General features: G+C 38.0%; 4 protein-coding genes and 1 long non-coding RNA gene across 9 annotated transcripts; 3 read left to right on the top strand and 2 right to left on the bottom strand.

Annotated features, from left to right (window-relative positions):
* Positions 1-3,196: 3,196 nt before the first annotated feature.
* Positions 3,197-14,396, top strand: LOC125573650. Of its 2 annotated transcripts, none has more exons than XM_048734313.1 (2): positions 3,197-3,467; positions 14,084-14,396. In XM_048734313.1, exons 1-2 carry the CDS (start codon positions 3,206-3,208, stop codon positions 14,158-14,160), a joined length of 339 nt encoding a protein of 112 aa, XP_048590270.1. In that variant the 5' UTR covers positions 3,197-3,205; the 3' UTR covers positions 14,161-14,396. The 2 variants fall into 2 exon arrangements, with proteins under 2 accessions (XP_048590270.1, XP_048590269.1); XM_048734312.1 differs by lacking the exon at positions 14,084-14,396 and adding an exon at positions 13,333-13,433.
* LOC116609810 lies at positions 6,993-12,016 on the top strand. 2 transcript variants are annotated; one of them, XM_032370596.2, is made up of 2 exons: positions 6,993-9,002; positions 9,351-10,558. In XM_032370596.2, the coding sequence occupies exons 1-2, from the start codon at positions 7,114-7,116 to the stop codon at positions 10,135-10,137; spliced, it is 2,676 nt and encodes an 891-aa protein (XP_032226487.2). In that variant the 5' UTR covers positions 6,993-7,113; the 3' UTR covers positions 10,138-10,558. The 2 variants fall into 2 exon arrangements, with proteins under 2 accessions (XP_032226487.2, XP_048590267.1); XM_048734310.1 differs by lacking the exon at positions 9,351-10,558 and adding an exon at positions 11,921-12,016 and having other exon boundaries at positions 7,099-9,002.
* Positions 10,647-12,061, bottom strand: LOC116618844 (zinc finger protein 564-like). Of its 2 annotated transcripts, none has more exons than XM_032382967.2 (3): positions 11,941-12,061; positions 11,719-11,814; positions 10,647-11,198 (listed from the first exon to the last, which is right to left on the bottom strand). In XM_032382967.2, the coding sequence occupies exons 1-3, from the start codon at positions 12,052-12,054 to the stop codon at positions 10,911-10,913; spliced, it is 498 nt and encodes a 165-aa protein (XP_032238858.1). In that variant the 5' UTR covers positions 12,055-12,061; the 3' UTR covers positions 10,647-10,910. The 2 variants fall into 2 exon arrangements, with proteins under 2 accessions (XP_032238858.1, XP_032238859.1); XM_032382968.2 differs by having other exon boundaries at positions 11,728-11,814.
* A 235-nt stretch (positions 14,397-14,631) lies between the features above and the next one.
* On the top strand, positions 14,632-17,480 carry LOC125573649. Of its 2 annotated transcripts, none has more exons than XR_007314141.1 (4): positions 14,632-14,731; positions 15,941-16,041; positions 16,476-16,591; positions 17,179-17,216. XR_007314141.1 is itself a non-coding variant. In XM_048734311.1 (4 exons), the coding sequence occupies exons 1-4, from the start codon at positions 15,743-15,745 to the stop codon at positions 17,294-17,296; spliced, it is 366 nt and encodes a 121-aa protein (XP_048590268.1). In that variant the 5' UTR covers positions 15,728-15,742; the 3' UTR covers positions 17,297-17,480. The 2 variants fall into 2 exon arrangements, 1 of the variants encoding a protein (XP_048590268.1); XM_048734311.1 differs by lacking the exon at positions 14,632-14,731 and adding an exon at positions 15,728-15,773 and having other exon boundaries at positions 17,179-17,480.
* LOC125573651 lies at positions 16,919-19,714 on the bottom strand. Its single transcript, XR_007314142.1, has 2 exons — positions 19,303-19,714; positions 16,919-16,992 (listed from the first exon to the last, which is right to left on the bottom strand). It is a non-coding gene; the product is annotated as an uncharacterized LOC125573651 (long non-coding RNA).

Genomic DNA, 19,714 nt, shown 5'->3' with positions numbered 1-19,714 from the left:
GGCACTCTAGCTGTAAACATGATTGTTGGTTCCGACAGATACGAACATTTTATGCCCCCAAAAGAATGGAACCGCGCCACCCCTAAGAATATACCTGCATCTGAACTCTATGCCCAAAACTCCACCAAGAATAGATAGCCCCCCCCCCTTCCCCCCAAAAAAGTAACCCAAATCTGAGTTCTATTCGTAAATCATACAAAAGCTTGAAACTTGCCAGTCCCGTACAAAAGGTTTAGAAGGAAAATTTGCTTATCAAATTTAATTTATTTTTATTCCCTTTTATAAAAAAAAAAAAAAAAAACTCTATCCCCCTCACCTCCAAGGCCCTACTCAGCAAACCCGGTACAATTTTACTTCCTTGTCTTCGCACCTTGTGTGAGCACACCACATGTGACATGCCCTCAGTCATCACAACCTCACTCCCCTTACCATGCATTTCTCAACCTTTAATTTTACACTCTATGCCTTTTCCTATTTGTCTGCACACACCATAAAATAGCCCTCATTGAGTAAGCGCATTACATAGCCACTCAAACCAGTGCCCCCTCTAAAATCTAATGCTAGAGGGGCATAATATGTAAAAATAAGCATTTGCGATAAGAACTTTTTGATGAATTAGCCCCCCCTACTCATCCTCAAAAATACCCAAACCTGAGTTCTATACATAAAATATACCAAGCATAGAAAGTTACCTCCCAAATAAATAACCAAACCTATATTCTATAGCCCAAGCATACAAAATCTTGCTATAAGGGAGCTTCAACTCTCAGATTTGCTTATTAAATAAAATCAATTTTATTCCATTTTTATAAAAAAGACAACAAACAAACTCTGTGCAATAGGCACTGAGATAAAAAATGCTCCTGAAGTATCACCAAATATAAATATTTATTTTACATACAGTATGATATCCATGACTGCACAATCATACTCCTAGAATCTCCAAGGCCTAGTAATAAAACCTGGTACAAGAGGGGTAAAAAGAAGGGCATAATATGCTAAAATAAGCATTTGCGATAAGGACTTTTTGTCAAATTAGCCCCCCCCCCCCAAAAAAAAAAAAATACCCAAACCTGAGTTCTATACATAAAATATACCAAGTATAGAAACTTACCTCCCAAACAATTACTCAAACCTATATACCCCAAACATATAAATTCTTAATATCACTATAGTTTTAAAGGGGAGCTTCAACACTCAGACTAGCCTATCAAATCAAATTAATTAAATTCCCTTTTTATATATAAAAAAAGACTCTTTGCGCATATAATAGAGACTGGCGAGAAAAAAAAAATAAGCCTGAAGTATCACCAAATATGAATAGATATTTTCCATATGATATCTGCTCTAGTGAAGCTTGGAGCCTCTGGTACCCAGGGTATGACTATACTCCCATTCTCCTATTATCTCCAAGGCCTAGTAATCAAACATGGTACAAGTTTCCTTCATCTTCACAACCTGTGTCAGCACCCCCAATTAGACATACCCTTAGTCACCACCCCTTTGCCCTTACCATGCCTTTTCCTCACCCTATTTTACACTTTATGCCTTTTTCCATTTGTCTGCACACACAATGAAATACACCCTCAATGGCTCTAACTTGGTGTTAGAACCTGTGTATTAAGCACGATTTGTGTCACAAAACTCCCGTTTTTTAATAAAATGAATCATGATGAAAACAGAGCTGGATACAATGAAGTCCTTTGGGGATGGTTCTGACACTGAGGTATACATACACCCCTCATTGAATAAGCACATTACATAGCCCCTCAAACAAGTGCCCCCTCTAGAATCCATTTATAAAAAAAGCCATAATGTGAGCATTTGTGGTAAGGATTTTTTTTACAACGAGTAATAGCAAACTAATGCAGCAATGAATAATGACTGCTATCCCTGAGATTTACTGATCATAGCAAATCTATTTATTCCAGGATCAAATATAAACATTTAAACAGTACTTTCATGTAGTGTCTTTAAATTGCATACAATAAACAGTGACTCGCGGCCAATCTGTATACGATTTAGCTTCATTTTTTTTAATGAGACTCGCTGCCATTCTGTATAAGATTCATTTTAGTTTCAATATCCCAGCTAAAATGTTTCTTGGAGTGTCTTCATTCCGAGTGCGAAAGCAAGATAAATCCAGGGAAATTTTGTGCATTTGTTTGACTTGATGAAACGTACAACTAGATAATTGGTGATCAATGTTATAGCCTGCTAGCAGTGGCTTACCCTTCCGCGTTCATTACAGTACGATTCGGTGAAGTCGTAAAAATAACCCTGCAAATGAGGTCTGTTGCCGATGAGAAACAACACAAATAGGGTATATATGACGCACTGAGTCGGTGAAATCCCTGCTTAAACAGATAAGAAGAAATCACTGCTAGCAGAGAGTTAAAAAGCGGCGTTCAACATGATTTTCCCGATTCAACGGAACCGCCATTTTGTTTTTCCACTCTGAGTTGAGGCGTGTCCGCGTGAGACTGGGCATAGTAATACTCATCTCTAATTGGTTAATCAGATTGTTTATCAAATATAACCAAAAATGGTAATGTTCCGCACTGATCAATATTGACAAATATTTAAGCCGTATGGGTTACTGTGTACTGCTGAATATTCTAATCATCATCATCATCCTCATCATCATCAGCTCAAAAGTCACTTCCAGGGGATGAAAATTTAGTTGGTGCAGGAGGCCTCCAAAAACTCACACCTTTTGGGTTAGATCTTTCTGGAATCGCAAAGCTATTCTTTTTGGTATGTGACGCTCTTCAAGAACAGCTACAACGGAAAGAGGCTTTAATTCTTTAAACACTTCAAAATGAAGCCAACCATCAAACCAGACATCAGAAAACTTATTTTAGAACTTGAATAAATTATATTTCTTATTGATTTTGATTAATCCCACGGAGAAAATTGGAAACATTGAGAAAGGGGGGGGGGGTCACAGTGCCGGTTTGGGGGATTAAAACTAAGCTTTTCACTTCCAGAGGGGGAAAGAATTCTTGAAGGAGGCCTCCTCGAATCATATTGAACGATTATTTGAAGGTTTCTGGTTCGTACGATTCATACGGAATTCATACCATTTTCAGCCAATAGGAGAGCCAGCTCGCATTACGTCATTGAATCACGCCGTTGAAAATACCTCATTCATTCTCTAACACCACTTCCCTGCTCTTATCTAAGCTTCAACATGGCTCCCAAAATGAGAAGCAGTAATGTTCTGCGTTATATTGAGAGTGCGGGACTCTCTGAGGATCTCAGCGAGTTTGAGAGTGAGAACGTATCGGCAGGGTCTCGCTTGGCCACCAAGAATGAGACGGCAGTTCATGTAGAGAGCACAGCTCGTCTATATGAACTCCGTCTCATTCAGATGGAGAAATTCGCCATACGAGAGAAGGACACGGCTATTCTTTTTGGTGAAAATAGCCGTCCATTTAGGGCGGCTACTATCAAGACCTTTCTCGGTAAGTGTAAAGTATGATGCTCTATCTAAATACTGTAAATGAGACTAAAAAAGAACGATCTAATAACTTACGTACGTAAAGTCTCAAGACCGGCGCACATGTTGAGGAAAATTTCACGTATTCACTCTGCTTACTGCCTCGCAAGGCCAAAAACGCACAATTGAAGCAGGAGATAATTATGTCACAGTTGCTTCAAGCAGGACATAATTTTGACACAGTTGCTTCAAGCAGGAGATGATTTTCTACATCTACTTTATTAACTGATAAAACCATGTCGGTATCACATCAGTATAAATAAATACAAGGTAAAAATATACAGATCTGGAATAATTTACATAACTTATACAGTACAATATATTCATAATTTGTAAAATAAATTTATAAAATAATTTTCAATAAAGTAATTCAATTAAATAATTTAGCTTAATTAATTTATAACTTGAATACTAGAACCACTGGCCATTATCAATTAAATGCTGCTGAAGCTTCTCTTTGAATTTGCCCTTTTCTTTTATGTCGGTAATTGAACCTGGTAAATTGTTCCAAAATTTTATAGACCACGGGAAAAAGCTATTTGCATGCTGGTTGCACTTGGAATGTGTTATATGGAAGCGCTTGGAGTTGCCATTCCTTGAAGGCCGGTCCATCGGAACCAAGAAGGGCTCTCTCTCAATGTCCACAGTTCCATAAACAACCTGATGGAACATGGACATTCGAGAGAGAGTCCGTCTGCCCTCAAGGGATGGCCACTCCAGCTCTCTTAGCATGTTTGTTACGACCCCTGGCTCCCTCAAATAATTATTATAGCAAACTCTGGCTGCAGTCCTCTGCACCATATCAAGGCGGTGTTTATCCTTTTGGAGATGCGGGTACCAGGCAGAGTTTGCGTATTCAAGCTTCGGTCTAACTAGACTGCAATAGAGTTTAGACTTGCAGTCTACCGAGGCTGTTCTAAAATTTCTTCTAATGACCCCAAGGGTCTGATTTGCACTAGATGTAATTTGTGCGATGTGTTTATCCCATTTTAAATCCCCTGAGAGTAGTACTCCTAGATAGGAGTGATGGTAAACCCTCTCTAGAATCCTGTTGTTAAGTATATAGGGATGGTCTGGAATTTTCGCTCTGCTTGTGGAGAAGCACATAGTGTGGCATTTCTCCACATTAAAGGCCATTTGCCAATCCCTCTCCCATCTATTTAGAGCATCAAGATTGTTTTGTAAAGCTAGGCTGTCATTTGAGCCATCAATAGTGCGATATAAAAGGCAGTCATCTGCAAAAAGCCTAATAGTTGACGAGATATTTAGAGGGAGATCATTTACAAAAAGCAGGAACAAAAGTGGTCCTAAAACTGTTCCTTGTGGTACACCAGAGGTAACAGAGCATTGACTGGATGTTGCACCCTCTAGTGTTACACACTGTGATCTCTGGGTGAGGAAATCTTCCATCCAGGTCAGCAAGCTACCCCTGATGCCATAATAGCTTAATTTGTAAAGAAGTCGTCTATGCGGCACTCGGTCAAAGGCCTTTGAAAAATCTAAGATAAAAGCATCAACCCGTTTCCCTTGATTTATGGCGCTTACTAAGTCATGGCATGTTATAATTAATTGTGTTTCACAGTTCCTCCTTTTACGGAAACCATGTTGAAAATCGCTAAGTATGCCATGCTGCTCCAAATGTTGCCAAACATGGTGGCATATTACATGCTCCAAAATTTTGCAAGTAACAGATGTAAGGGAAACGGGTCGATAGTTATTTGGTGATGATCTTTTGCCTTTTTTAAAAATTGGTACTACATTGGCAATTTTCCAGTCCATGGGTAATTTTCCCTGATCTAAGGACTGTTGGAAAAGTTGTGTATATAGGGGTGCCAACTCTTGGGATAATTCCTTTAAAATACGAGTTGGCAATTTATCAGGCCCCCCAGCCTTATTTGAATCAATTGAATTCAAAAGCTTCTGAACACCATTTGAGGTGACTATGATTTTACCCATTTCTGGGCTTGATGAATTTGGATTTAAGCTTGGTGCTGTACTAGAGTCCTCTTTAGTAAAAATAGAGAAAAAATAACCATTGAGGACATTTGCTTTGTCTAGGCTATTTGAAACAGCAATATTATGCTGGTTATGAAGTAGGTTAATACCCATGTTATCTTGCCTTTTTGATTTCACAAATCTCCAACATTTCTTAGGTTGTTCTCTTTGAGAGGACCCTAGCAAATTATTTATATAATCTCCATATGATTTATTTAGCTTATATCTATAGGCTTTCCGAGTTTGTCTAAATTTCCTTTTGTCACTTTCCAAACCTGTACGTTTCTGGGTGTTATACAATCTTTGGACTTTTCTTTTGAGTTTTTTTAGATTGTGAGTAAACCAAGGGAGATTGTACCTACTTGAGGACATTTTAGCAGGGATATATTCCTCCATAAGAGAAGAAAGTTTTCCTTTTAACATGTCCCAGTTTTCCTGCAATGATCGAACAGTGAAGTTTGTGAAATAAACAGAGCTAAACTCTAGTAGGTCCCTTTTCATGTCAACAAAGTTCCCTTTTGAATACAGAAAGATCTTCCTCCTGATCGGGCGTGCCAGCTTTGGTGTAACTAAGGTTTGTATCTCCACACATCCATGGTCTCCCATTGCAGGTTTGACATGTACTGAGTCAACAAGGGTGCTATTTGTTGTAAAGAGCAGGTCAAGGATCTTATCACCACGGGTAGGCTTATCTACCACTTGCTCCAAACTATAAATGCTGCACATCTCCAGTAGCTTCTCGCAAGCTGTGACGTGACGGCTTCCTCTTGCAATGGTGTTTGTTTCCCAGCATATGTCTCCTCCAAGGTTGAAATCACCTCCGAGATATATAACTGAATTTCCAGACATCCTCTGTAGCTTTGAAAGGGAGCGGTCTAACTCATCAAGTGCCTCGCAAGAACTGTCAGGGTTGTAAAAAGCTCCAATATATACATGTTTCCTTCTGTTAATAGAGACTTTAATCCAAACTGTTTCGCAGTCTGAGTTAAGTTCGTAAAGCTCATGACAGCTGAGATCCTTGACTGCTAATAGAACTCCCCCATATCCATCCGGTCTATCCTTCCGAAATACTGAGTAATTAGAAGGGAAGAATTCACAGGTTTTAACACTGGGATTCAACCAGGTCTCAGTTCCAATTACTATATCTGGACTCTCAGTTGCTAGGAAAGCTTGAAATTCACAGTTCTTATTCTTTAGGCTCTGGAAGTTGATGTTAAATACCTTCAGGCCTTGTTTATGGCGTGGTCGTGAGCTCTTGCGAGCATGTTCCAACACAGAACTCGTAGAGGAATTTCTTGGTGTAGTTTTAGCAACTGGGGACGAAGTTTGACTTGGAAGAAAATTGAAGGAGTTTGAGAGCTCCAATGTTGAAGCGCTTAACAGAGTCTCAGAGAAATTGGAAGCGTCACACTTGGGGCAAAGCCATAGGCAGGACGAATTTGCCAAGGACTCGTACGTCTCAGTTGTTCGTGACACGTAACTTCGATCGGCGTCTGCACGCGTGAAATTTTCCTCACCGCGTTCGCCGGGGCAAATTTCCCTTTCGTAAACGGTCGTTGCCAATTATAACGGTCGTTGTTATTCCTGAGAACCGTCGTTGCCATTTTAAACCGTCGATGCCAAATCGAAAACCAACCGAACCGACGACTTCCTTCGTGACTAGTTCGAGAGTGATTTTCGCTCAAGAGTGTTGTATGACGTCATTACTTGGATGGCTCAAGATGGCGGACAAACCCGATTTTCTCAAAGATCTAATATCTTCAGCTATAAAAGAAGTGCATTCGAAAAAGAGATCGTTTGAATTATCCGAAATTACAGATGAGTATTTTTTGGCCTCGCTCCCAGATGATTCTTTTTACTACCTGAAGTCAATTTCAGGAAATAGAGAGAACTTCAAGGCCCACGTGTTGACTGAAGATATTACAGAAGAAAACCTGGAGCTATGGATATCTGAGTACGAAGTCATTAATAACGTTTCCATCAAGCTCAAGACAAAGAAAAACCCCACGAGTGGCTACGTGCTTCAGAATTATTATAGGTGTCAGCATAATACTCGCAACTGGAGCCCAAGTAAGGACCCACAGAAAAAATTACATATCAATCCTTCTGCTAGAGTGAAAAACACCAACTGTCCCTTCCAGATGATTGTCAAATTGGACAACAAGGGGTGCTGCTCGTTGGATATTGAGTGGGAGCACAACCACTCCCTTGAAACTTTGGAGGCATCAAACTTTCTGGACCTGACTCCTGAGTGTACAGAAAGAGTATTGAAAATGTATGAAAGTGTGCATACACCAGCAACTGCAAGACAACAATACTTGAAAGAGCTCAAGCAATCATGTAATGACGATTTGGAATTTCATCGAAAGAAGGCTAATCGAGCAGTTGTGCCAAGAAGAAGGGACTTTAGCTACCTTTACACACAATATGGCAAGGATAGGTATGGAGGACAAGGGGTTATGATGTACCAGAGACTGGCTGAAAGGCTTGAACAATATAGCAAAGATAACCCTGATGCTACCACTCACCACCAAGTGTACGGGGGGGAGGACAAACCTCTTTTGGTTGCTATTGTTACACCCCTTATGAAGCGTGTACACAATGAAGTTCAGCAGTCTGGAGAAATGGTGTTTGTGGATGCTACTTCTAACACTGAGGAGCACAATCTTAAAGTGTTTGTTATGTGCACACATAATGTTTCAGGGGCACTTCCACTTGGTATTCTGATAGCTAGTGATGAGCGAGAGTCCACATTAAAGCAGGGCTTTAAAATGCTCTGCTCGTGCTTACCTGAATATGCATTCAATGGTCGTGGAAAGGAAAATGGACCAAAAGTCATACTTACCGATAACTGTAAAGAGGAACGAAATGCTCTGAAGTCTATTTGGCCCCTATCCACCTTACTTCTATGCACATTTCACATGCTCCAACAACTTTGGAGGTGGCTTCATGAAAGCAAAAACAATGTCAACCTTGCTGATAGACCATTCATTCTCAACCTTTTCAAGAAATCACTATATGCAGAGACAGAACAAGAATTTGAGAACAGCTTTAGTGAACTTTTAAATGATGACCATTGCATGGAAAACCCCACTTTAGTAAGCTATTTACAAAAACTTTACAATGACAAAGAATCTTTTGCTCTATGCTTTAGAAAAGAACTGCCTGTTAGAGGGAACCACACAAACAATTTTGCTGAGGCTCAGTTTCTGGTTCTGAAAGATATAATTCTGCGGCGAACAAAAGAGTACAATGTTGTTGGGCTTCTGGACAAGCTTACAATTGATTTAGAAGACCACTACAAGAATAAACTCCTCAGTATTGCTGATGGGAGTTTTGATGGCACTTATAGACATCGATTCATGGGGAAAGGGAAAGGGAAAGGGAAAGGAAGCTTTGGGTTTAATGTCCCAGATAGAAAAGAACTTGATGGCTACCTTTCTTCTGTTGAAAGTTTTGGTAATAATACTTTCAAAGTTGGAAGCTCTTCAGATGGCAGTCAAAGGTCAGTATATTTTCTGTACATTTACTCGTTATACAATACTTTTGAGTGGCATACTGCAGAATATGCCATGCATCACTTAAAAGAAAATACAAGTGAGAAGTGGGATATTTTGCAGTATACCACAGTACGCCACAGAAAATAAAGAGCAAAATTAATGATTATATTTTAGGAGCAGTGCATGATGCAATATACAATGCCATTCATGCATTTCGATTTTCTGTTACATATTCTGTACGTAGCATGGTTTAAATAGAGATAATCGTGTTGTATGGAATTTGGTGGTTGACAATGTTCCCAGAAAAAAATCTTTTCTAGAGGATATATCCCAATAGTTTTTCTTTTTTTCAGCCATACAGTAGACATGACTATTGGAATGTGTACCTGTGGCATTGGCAAAGATGGGAGCCCATGCAAACACCAGTATGTCCTTTGGGTGTCCAAGCTGGCAGACTGTGTTAATTTTGTCCCAGTAAACAATCCCCGTGAGAGACAGAAATTAGCCTGGTTGGCTATAGGAGAGACACTTCCTCTTAGTTACTATATGCCATTGCGCTCAACTGAGGCTGAACAGATTACATTGCAACCTTGTGGACCTAATGAGTGTGGCACTGTCATTGAGAAATCCATTAACAGGGATCAAGAACCAAACTACACGACTGGTGAAGAAATTCATGATGAGGATAAATCTATTATTGCAAATGCTCAACAATTGATGAGAAGCTCTTGTGACCAAATTATTCAAAACCTCCAAAGCTCTGGGGATCTTAATTTGGCTAAAGGAATAATAAAGTTCTCCAAAAGAGTAACAACCTTAACAGCGACAAGGTCTATGAATTCAAATTTGGTGAGTGCCCTTTTCTCTTTCGGGTCTAATGAACTGAAGAAAACTGGAAGTGGAAAAAAAATCCGTGTTCAGCCAAACAGGAAGCGAAAGTGTGGTAGTGGAAGCCGTCAGGCTGTTTCAAAAGGGCGTCCAGTACAACTTCAAGAACCAACGTCGAAGAGGAAGCGCAGCCATGATTTGGCAAAAGTAGTACAGGCAAATGTCAATAGCAGCAAAAAGTCAGGGTCCCACACTATGAAATCTAAGACAAAGCACATTCAAAAGAAAACAACAAAGAAAGAGAAATCCTAGGGAAATTTTATAAAATCCTGTAAGTATGTTTGATGGAATGCATCAAAGGTATACAATGTTCAATATTTTTGTTGTTAGACTTGTTCTTTTATAAACATTACAGTAGCGAAGCAGCAAACTTAAAGTAAAGTATATATATAATTGTTGTCATTGAACCAATTTTGCACTCTTGCCAACTATTTCCAATTGCTGAACTGCAAACCAGCTTCCATCATTTGAACTTTGAATTTATAACAGAATTACATTTTGTACTCTATGCTTGCGGTGAGATGGTATGATTGGAAGCCATTAAATAATTAAGTGTTGGTGAATGAGCTTCAGGGGTTTTGATTTACAGAAGACAGTTTAGCAGTTAGAAATCGTTAGCAAGAGTTCACAGAATTGATGTAAGAAACTGGTGAAAGATTGGGTTGCATCATCATAAATAAACAATAATATATATATATATATATATATATATATATATATATATATATATATATATATATATATATATATATATATATATATTGCAAGAAAAAGCACACACAATTTTATTACATTAATATATTCTTAGCTTACAGTATATAATCATTATCTTATTATTAGTCCTGTAAACAGCTCAGTAATTTGGTAGGCCTTTTATCACTGTAATGAGTTTTTAATAAATGGTATATTATTATTTTGTTTTGTTTTTCTGTTTGTTTAATACATAGTGATACAGTACCACATTTATTAGGGTCAGCAATGTTAAAATGATATAAAATGTTCCTTTCTGGAATAACTCATTTATTTCAATGGGTACTTTCATGTCTCTTGAGATTTCTTTTCTCTGCGAAACTCTTTTGACATGTACCACATTTATATGTTGCATTGTGCTCTTTGTTTTTATGTCTCTTCAGTTTTTGCTCATGATTAAATTGCTTATGACATATTTCACAAATACACTCATGGCAGCCTTTTTTATGGTACTTCATGTCCTTCTTCCTCTTGAATGTGGTGTTGCAGGATGGACACTTTTCCTCTTCTGCAATGCCCATATCAAGTTCTTCTCTTTGGCATTGTGCTTTATCTTTCCAGTCCTATATATATAATCAAAGCAAGATATTATTTATGTATATATTTTGACAATCTTTTTGACCCTAAATTCTACATTTGAGGTTAGATAAATGTACTTAGGCTTGAGTTGATATGGGCTATTCTATTTTAAAATGTGCACCACCAACACCAGTGAAATCCAAAGGGGAATGGGGAGAAACATGAATTAATTAGAAGGATTTTAAAAAAATGCGAAATTCCCAAAAAAAAGTAAGGGGCTATTAAATTCCAAGCAGTAACCCTCTTGGCATGTCACAAATTACATATCTGATAAGGTTAGATCAAGATCCTACATCTACTGGACAAGGACCAAAACATATTTGGAAATCTGGATACTCTAAGGCTTGTATTTTTCTCTAGTCTATTGATAAAAAGCCAATGGTGATGGGGCACAAAAGTTAGCCAAATATTCGCAAATTTGGGGAAGATCTTTGTTTCTATTGATATTACGAATGTTTTTCTAAAGTAAAGAAATATAAAAGCTCGTGATGGAAATAATCCAACCTTTCGTACATCAGCAGACAATTGCTTCCACATAGCCCCAACGACTTTGGAAACCTGCCCAATCTCCGAATCTCCGAGTTGTTCCGTGACATCTGGCTGTTATACAGAAAAAAAATATAAAACGATGCCTGCATTTATTACTGCAATAGCACGAAGTATTCTGGTTCTTTCTCGTGTCAAAATGCGCCATTTTTTTTTTCAGGAAATATACCAAAAACTCACCGCAACTGATTGAAAAAAAGAGTTCCACCCTGTTGGCTTCTTGATAGATCTTTTGTCTGCAGAAGAATGGGATGGTTTTGGTCCAGCACTCGCGCACGTGGACTGATCCGCCATCTTGTAAACAGAGTGCCAGGTAATGACGTCATACAGCACTCTTGAGTGAAAATCACTCTCGAACTAGTCACGAAGGAAGTCGTCGGTTCGGTTGGTTTTCGATTTGGCATCGACGGTTAAAAATGGCAACGGCCGTTCTCAGGAATGACAACGACCGTTATAATTGGCAACGACCGTTTACGAAAGGGAAATTTGCTTCGCCGGGCAAAGTTTAAAGTTTTACTTGCCCTAAAGCCGCTCTTTCATGATTTTAAGTTTACCTTATTTAGATGAAATAACTATAGATTCAATCTATATCCTAGATAAACGTACTGCCCTGCTAGACCATCCCTGTTAATCTAGGCTAATACCAGGAGCGCCGGATTTTATAGGCGGCTCTTGTTGTAAAATAATGCGGTAATAAGAAGTTCCTTCCAATTTCTTACAGATTCTACACTAACCCTACAGACCCTAGGCCATTTAGGTCGTTTATCATTTGCTTCCGATACTAACTGATTCAAGCCAGCTCAAAACTGGCTGATAAGGGGGAGGGAGGGCTGGTGTTAGAAGGGAGAATTATACAAGTTTGAAATGAGTTAGGGCTATTATTAGTAAAGTTTAACAACCTCTATTAAACTGTGTCCTGGTATAGAAATATTAGGTTAGGATAATGGAAATGCTCAAGACTGTCACTCATTATTCTTACACATGCACTGAGGAAAGAGGTGTTATAAAAAGGAGGTTACAGTTTTTAAAATGTCTGTATTCACTGATTTATCGATGGTAAGCGTGCCCAAGGTGAGTGAGAGTTGAAAAACAAACGGGCACGAGAGGAAGAAACTTAAAAGAACCTAGGTTGCCTCGATGCTTTGTCGAAAAATTGCAAATAGCCGAATATCACATCATTAAGTTTGTTTTGTTTACAAACAAGAAGTACTGTAAAACCCAAATTCAAATTTTAAAGTGCTTTTCTTTTCATTTCCTTGGTTTATTTTCCCAAGCTTCTAACAATGGATAGCCCGCCTATGTGCAATAAAAATTACTTCAATTTATTAATGCAATGTTGAATTTGAATTTTATTCTTCCGAAAGGGGTGTGGCTAAGCCTTTTTATATAGTGGTGGTCCTTGTTCAAGGAACATATTACTTTTCAAATTATTAAGGCTTTTTGAAATATCCAGTTCCCCAAATGGATCTATTCACACATCTTTTGTGTTTGTGTTGATTTTATATAATTTGAACCTTAATAATTTTAAATATTGTAATTGCAAAAATTTACTCATTTGTTTTTATATTTTAGAATACTTAGGCGAACCGAAGGGCACCAAAATTGGCAGTCTCGCCTGCAAGGGTCTGGCGCCACCTTCCATAAAAGGAATGGAAGCAGCATTAAGGTATTAATATTAATATTTTTAATATTGAAATGTTAATGTTTTTCCAGGTTTTTATTTTATTTATTTACTATATATTTTCATAGTTGGCTCTTCCAACAGAGATGGACGGGCAATTTTTTTTTTGTCATTTTTAAATTTTAAGCCCTGATTGTATTTCATATAAACTTGTACAACATGTTTATAATGCTTTACACAATTCAAAGATTGCAAAACACTCACTACTCTTTTCTATTTTGTGTGCATAAAGTAGATATCTAACTCTCCCTTGCTGTACCTCTCGATATTGTGATATTTTCTGATACTGTGATTCTTGTTTATATCCAATGCTTATTTGAAAACAAAATAGACTATATTTTTCCTATTTACTTGCTTAATTGAATTATCACATATTAGATAAATTATAGATGTCTTCACTTTTTCTCTAAACATAATATTGCATATAGTATCATATCTAGTAGCTAATAATTTTGAGATTAATTATGATATATTTTAATGACATATTTTAGTCTAGTTTGATGGTACAGTGATTTTTAATGTGAGATATTTTACTCTAGTTTGATAGTTTAGTGACATCCATATTGATTAACTACACTTGATTTGGTATTTTGATTAAGACACTTTGCAATAATATAATTGGTTAATGACTCTGTCATACAGATTCTGGATGCCGAAGTTTGGGCATGTTGGCCCATACAGTGAGCAAGTTAAAAGGGATCATGATGGGAAAATTATAGACATCATCCCAAAAGGGAACCCTATGGAGGATGCTGGTAAGTGTCTGTTATGATGATTATGACAGTATTCCTGTCAGCCTTATCATTATACCAGTACAAGAAACAGATTTTTGGACTGTCTTGTACTTGTAGCATAGCTGTCAACTCTCCCGCATTAGGCGGGAGTCTCAAGATTTATTTCTATCACGGAGGGTACAAGATGCAGGTTGCAGGTCGGCTGCAGGTTGAGTACAAAATGCAGGTCGGGTGATTACATTTTTTTTTTTTTTTGCTTTATCTATTTCATACAAACTACGGCTCACGTGACGCGTTAAAATATTGAATACTTAGATTCTCGTTTATTACTAAACAATTATGTGACCTTGGGAATAAAGAATATCTTTCCAGTCTCAAGGTTTTATTTCTCTTTAAAGGTGTCAAGACATTGATACGTTCGCTAAATAAAAGGAAGCGCCGACCTTCTAGAAAAGACATGAGGGCCGGCATGAAGCCCTATGAGGCAAAGAAGGCGCCACCATTCTCTCTTGAGGATATGCTCAAGATGAGAGAATACTGTTTGAAGACAGTTGAGGTAAACAATTTAATTACCATCACAAAAAAGTGCATTAGAAATAAACAGGTAATATCACATATAGGTCCATTCTACAAACATGACAGACACAATAGATTCTGTAGTCGAATATTCCATAATATTCCAGGGGTCCATCAGAGAGGACGACGGCATCTAGTAGATTCTAGGATAATCTCCGATACTATCACAAAATCAAGGGTCCAGCAGATGGAAGAAGCAGGAACTAAATAGACATCTGTCTAATAGCATATTAGAGGAAAACAATGATAATATCCTAATCTCAATAAACAGTTGAAGCTCTCGTAAGCGACCACCTTGGGAACTGATAATTGTAGTTGTTAACAGAGCTGGTCCCTTACAAGAGATTGCTCTCATAAGCAACCACTGGGCGCCAAAAACTTGAACAATAGGTGTTGGTCTCTTACGGGAGCTTAAATGCAGAATCTGAGATTTGAAACTTATTCATTATATCATAATAATGCCATTGTAATGGCATTATGGCAATTCATGGCAAATTTAATCTAAAAGTAGTCAAAAATTACACTGCCTACTTGGAACAACTTCATTAGAATTTGAAAGCTCCTATTCATAGCCTGGCACTACCTATATCCTTTTATCCCTATATCCTTTTGAAAATTGAGTGAGGTGTAGAGTTGACTGAACACATGTCTTACTACTATTACTATCACTGTAAATCAGCAATAAAATCTAAAGTCATGGTAAATTATCAAATGTCACATTATTTTCAATCCTTAGATTTAGCTTATTCCATCTATAATTTTTTTAATCAGCTTCCTCTTTTTGTTTTAGTCAACTCTGGCCAAATTCCCCTGCATTCAGATAAAGCTGCCATGGTCAAAGGCTGACAAGCATGCCAAAGGTGCGTACTTAACCTTTTCTTGTGAATAGTTATTTTTCTTTTGAGGTATATAATATTGTTATAATTTACATATTGCAGGGGTTAATCTGTCGCTATGGGCCAATCCCCTAAACCCTAAGTTGTGCCCTGTTATGGCACTAATTTCGTGGCTGCTGTTTTCTGGTAAGTTATTGGAGGAACAATGTCACATTTCTGGGTTGCCCCTACACATCCTATTTCTTTATTTCTTTTCCTTTTTTTTTCATTTTTAGGAAAACCCTACCTTTAATTTACCTCCACCATTACTAACAATAGAAACCTAGCAAGCTAATCTAGTGATATATTATTAGGAATCACGAAGGGTTACATCTTCCCTCGCATTGCCAAAGACAACCGACGTGCACTTCCATCAAAGCGAAGTGTGGCCTCATATCGTACTATTTTTTCCAAGGTAAATACATCAGTACACCAATATCTTAATCAAATCTCTAATTTCTTGTCATAAGGAACAGTCAATTATATAATATCACTTGTTTTTCCGCCTGGCTTACAATTATAAAATACTGTTTTTCTCTCATTCTTGTGGTTTCCTTTCAAAAACAAATACAAAGCAAATACAAAATGAGGAGAAAAGTTGCAGGAATTTTAAAACTAATTTAGAGATTCTTACAAATGTTATAATAATATGACCATGCCATGCACTTTTCTTAATTTTGTATCACACTCGCACTGCCCGTAGTGGCCTTTGGCAGTGCCTGCAAAGTATGCTGGATTCTCAAGCATGTCGCACTGCATGCTTGTTACAGGTATATATGCAGACAAAATTGTGCTCCCTCTCTAATATTTTATACATGCATTTATTAATTATTTTCCTCTTGCTTGTAGATGACCAAGGCCCTATTTGAGAAGCCATACACCACACATAGCATTAGAAGGTCAGCAGCACGCTGGGCAGCCAGATGTGGTGCTGATGATAGCACAATCAAAAGGGCTGGTCGCTGGTAAGAACACTTGCCAAAAGCAGAATGACATTAATTTTGTGATGTGATATGAACTTTTGTATGAATATAATAATCAAAGAATGTTTTTACTGGTGTTGGTTCATTGAAATATACCTTACAGCAGTAACAAAAAACATTAAAATCACTTGATGTCTTTCCAATTGTCCTTCCTGCTCTTCTGCCCTTGTATTGATATTTTCAGTTCCTACTGGTTGTTAGGCATCTTCTCTTTATAGTCTTGAAAGGTCACTTTTGTTGTTGTTCTTGTTGTTTTGACTTTTGCTTGCAAATTTTGCCTCTGGGGTAGTAGAATTCACTTTCACTTTCTTTGTTGGTATTCATCGCTTCTTTACCAAAAATCAAAAAGCTTTTGTCTTCAGTTTTTTTGGGTTATGCTTGCCCTGGTAAAAAAATGCAAGCATGCAAGCTGTCATTGCCATATTATCATATTATTAGTTAGTGAGTGATGTGTTCTTAATTGCTAGTCTCAGGACTTTTGCACACCCCAGAATGTTTTGCTTATCATGATTTCCTGACGAATTCTAAGTCGTCATACATAACATGTAAATTTTCATCTTTTCTTTTAGGAAGTCGAGCAGCTTTGAACTTTACACCCAAGACGCAAGAGCAGAAATGATTACTGAACTTCATGACGACAATCCAAGCCAGGACCATCTGCTGTGGATGTTTAAGCCCCTCAGATGAAGCACCTCCCACTACATGCCATCCAGACAATTATTTCTGCCCTTGCACCTTGGCAGCCTACTGTCAAATCATAGCCATCATCAAATGCTATCCTACATGGAAGGACAACCATTCAAACCATGGAAGGAAAACCATACAAACCACCCTCCATCAAAGTCATGATCAATGGGACCATGCATGGAAGGAAAACCATTCAAACCAATGGAGGACAACCATTCAAACCATGGAAGGAAAACCATACAAACCACCATAACATGTAAATTTTCATCTTTTCTTTTAGGAAGTCGAGCAGCTTTGAACTTTACACCTAAGACGCAAGAGCAGAAATGGTCATGGTCAATGGGACCATGCATGGAAGGAAAACCATGTGAACCCCTGAGGGGCAGTGGCTACACATCCATGGGGTGTAGAATGGAGATGTCAGGCGTTTCCTCCCTCCACTACCCTAGGTGTTCACCTTGGGCAAGTGATATCCCACCTCTAGCCTCCCATTGCCCTAGGTTACAAGATAGCGTCAGATAAAAACTTGGCGACAATAAGCCCTTGGCAAGAATGATACCCCGATCTATTGATCGTTAATACCGCATTGAATTATGCGGGGGGACCAAGAAGCCCTTATCTATACAAGAGCAAGTAAAAAATAAAAGAACAATACTTTCATTTGAACATATCTATATTGATTAGGTATTCCAACCTCCATCATCTCACATACCCTTATCGACTTAACCTGCCTTTCACCACTTTACCTGCCTCCAACTGGCTAGCCTGTACTTCAGTGACTTACCCATTCCTCGTTAATTTACACTCATCAGCTTCCATTCTGTAACAGGCTTAACTTCCCTAACTGGCTACCTTCAAGAATGGAAGGAAAACCTTACAAACCATCCTTAATCAAAAAAATGGACAACAAAACCATGCATGGAAGTAAAACCATGGAATTGAAACCATTCAAACAAAAAGACAGTCATTCAAACCATCAAAGGAAAACCATTGCAGTGTTTGCCTTGGACAAGTGATAAGACACCACTAGCCTCCCTTTTCTCTTTTCTAAGAACAAAAACCCTTACTGCCAATACCACCCTCGGCATTTCTGGGTTGCCCCACAGGTAAATAGAGGTACTTTAATGTTGTTGCCTCATTCTTATCTGACTCCAAAGTCAGGGCCATTTCTCATGCCTATAGCCTAAGAACTGAAATTGATATGTATTTTGCATTTTGAATATCCCTTGTTTGGTTATCTTTTCTAGGTTTCTTACCAATTTTACACAACTCGTTCTATTTGCACCATTACCAAAAACCCCATGATTATTCTTTTCATTGAATCCAATTAATTCTTTTCATTCTTTTCAGTGAATCCAAAGTAAAGGTGAACAATACTGATGGGAAAATGCATCTGGAGATTGTTTAAATTTTTCACTGCATTTTATGCAGGTGCTTGCACATCCTTTTCCAATGCTTTATGCTTGTGGCAGTTGGTTGTCAAATATGGAGTGGAATATTGGACATCCCTTTACAGATATATTTTCTTATTCTGCTGTGCTGTCTTGTTGAAATAAATTTGATCCAGGATCTTTTTAATTTGTGTCTTAGAATTGAGTTATTTTTAGCATATCTCCACCACTCCTCCGGCACCAGGGAGGAGTCGTGAAGATGTGCGAGGGGGACTCCGATAACAAATTGGGTGTGGTTCAAGGAAATTTTAAAGGCCAAAACACACCCTTCGAATAGCAATTGGTCAAATTTTATTCCATAAGAGATAACAGAATTAAAAAAAAAAAAAAGGTTAATTACTCCCTTAGGAATAGCAGTTGGTCGAATTTTACACCCTAAGAGATATCGGCTCCTGAACTCTTCCAAACCAAATTTACCCAGTTTTCCTAAAGCTAATAAGGCGCGCAAAGAACATTTTATGTTTTTTCTATAGGCTGAAATAGGTACATAACTTCTCACTCTCCAAGGAAACCTTTAAAGTAAGATTTGGACATGCATTATAACAATACACATACCTGCAATTTTGACAAACTCCTTCTTCTGAACCTCATCCCTTTGAACAGCTGCCGTAAGTGTAAGCTTACTCCGTTTTCTCTTTCTAGTCTGTAGTCACCATTAACATTGTTTCCAAGTATTAAACCTCTTAACAAGATTTCCTTGTGTTCCTTAGCTGTTTAGTAGTTTTCACTAGTTGTTTTCACGGTCATCAAGGTCTGAATACTTGTCATGTTTTCCCCGCCAATTTTACTGTCGTTCACCACGCGACACTGCAACTCAAAACTCGAAAATGTGACAGGAGAGCAACATCAAACCCGCGGTTTTGATTGGTTTCTTTGGGATTTGACATGATGTGACCAATGACGGTGACGGGTGACGGTTTGTTATTGGCTCGTTTTCAGACAGTGTATCCAGATTATATTGCAACTG

Source organism: Nematostella vectensis, chromosome 11, assembly GCF_932526225.1.
Source record: "Nematostella vectensis chromosome 11, jaNemVect1.1, whole genome shotgun sequence".
Taxonomy (NCBI): domain Eukaryota; kingdom Metazoa; phylum Cnidaria; class Anthozoa; order Actiniaria; family Edwardsiidae; genus Nematostella; species Nematostella vectensis.
Note: the sequence above shows the minus strand (reverse complement) of the source record. Positions and strands in the feature narration are given on the sequence as shown.

Bases quoted from the DNA above. Each gene is read 5' to 3' on its own strand.
- LOC125573650 (XM_048734312.1), top strand. From the start codon at position 3,206: ATGAGAAGCAGTAATGTTCTGCGTTATATTGAGAGTGCGGGACTCTCT. The intron at 3,468-13,332 runs GTAAGTGTAAAG...TTTATATTTTAG, and splicing joins TACTATCAAGACCTTTCTCG to AATACTTAGGCGAACCGAAG.
- LOC116609810 (XM_032370596.2), top strand. From the start codon at position 7,114: ATGCCAAATCGAAAACCAACCGAACCGACGACTTCCTTCGTGACTAGT. The intron at 9,003-9,350 runs GTCAGTATATTT...TCTTTTTTTCAG, and splicing joins TCTTCAGATGGCAGTCAAAG to CCATACAGTAGACATGACTA.
- LOC116618844 (XM_032382967.2), bottom strand. From the start codon at position 12,054: ATGGCGGATCAGTCCACGTGCGCGAGTGCTGGACCAAAACCATCCCAT. The intron at 11,815-11,940 runs GTGAGTTTTTGG...TCTGTATAACAG, and splicing joins CTTTTTTTCAATCAGTTGCG to CCAGATGTCACGGAACAACT. The intron at 11,199-11,718 runs GTTGGATTATTT...TTATATATATAG, and splicing joins TGTCTGCTGATGTACGAAAG to GACTGGAAAGATAAAGCACA.
- LOC125573649 (XM_048734311.1), top strand. From the start codon at position 15,743: ATGGCACTAATTTCGTGGCTGCTGTTTTCTG. The intron at 15,774-15,940 runs GTAAGTTATTGG...ATATATTATTAG, and splicing joins TTCGTGGCTGCTGTTTTCTG to GAATCACGAAGGGTTACATC. The intron at 16,592-17,178 runs GTAAGAACACTT...CTTTTCTTTTAG, and splicing joins ATCAAAAGGGCTGGTCGCTG to GAAGTCGAGCAGCTTTGAAC.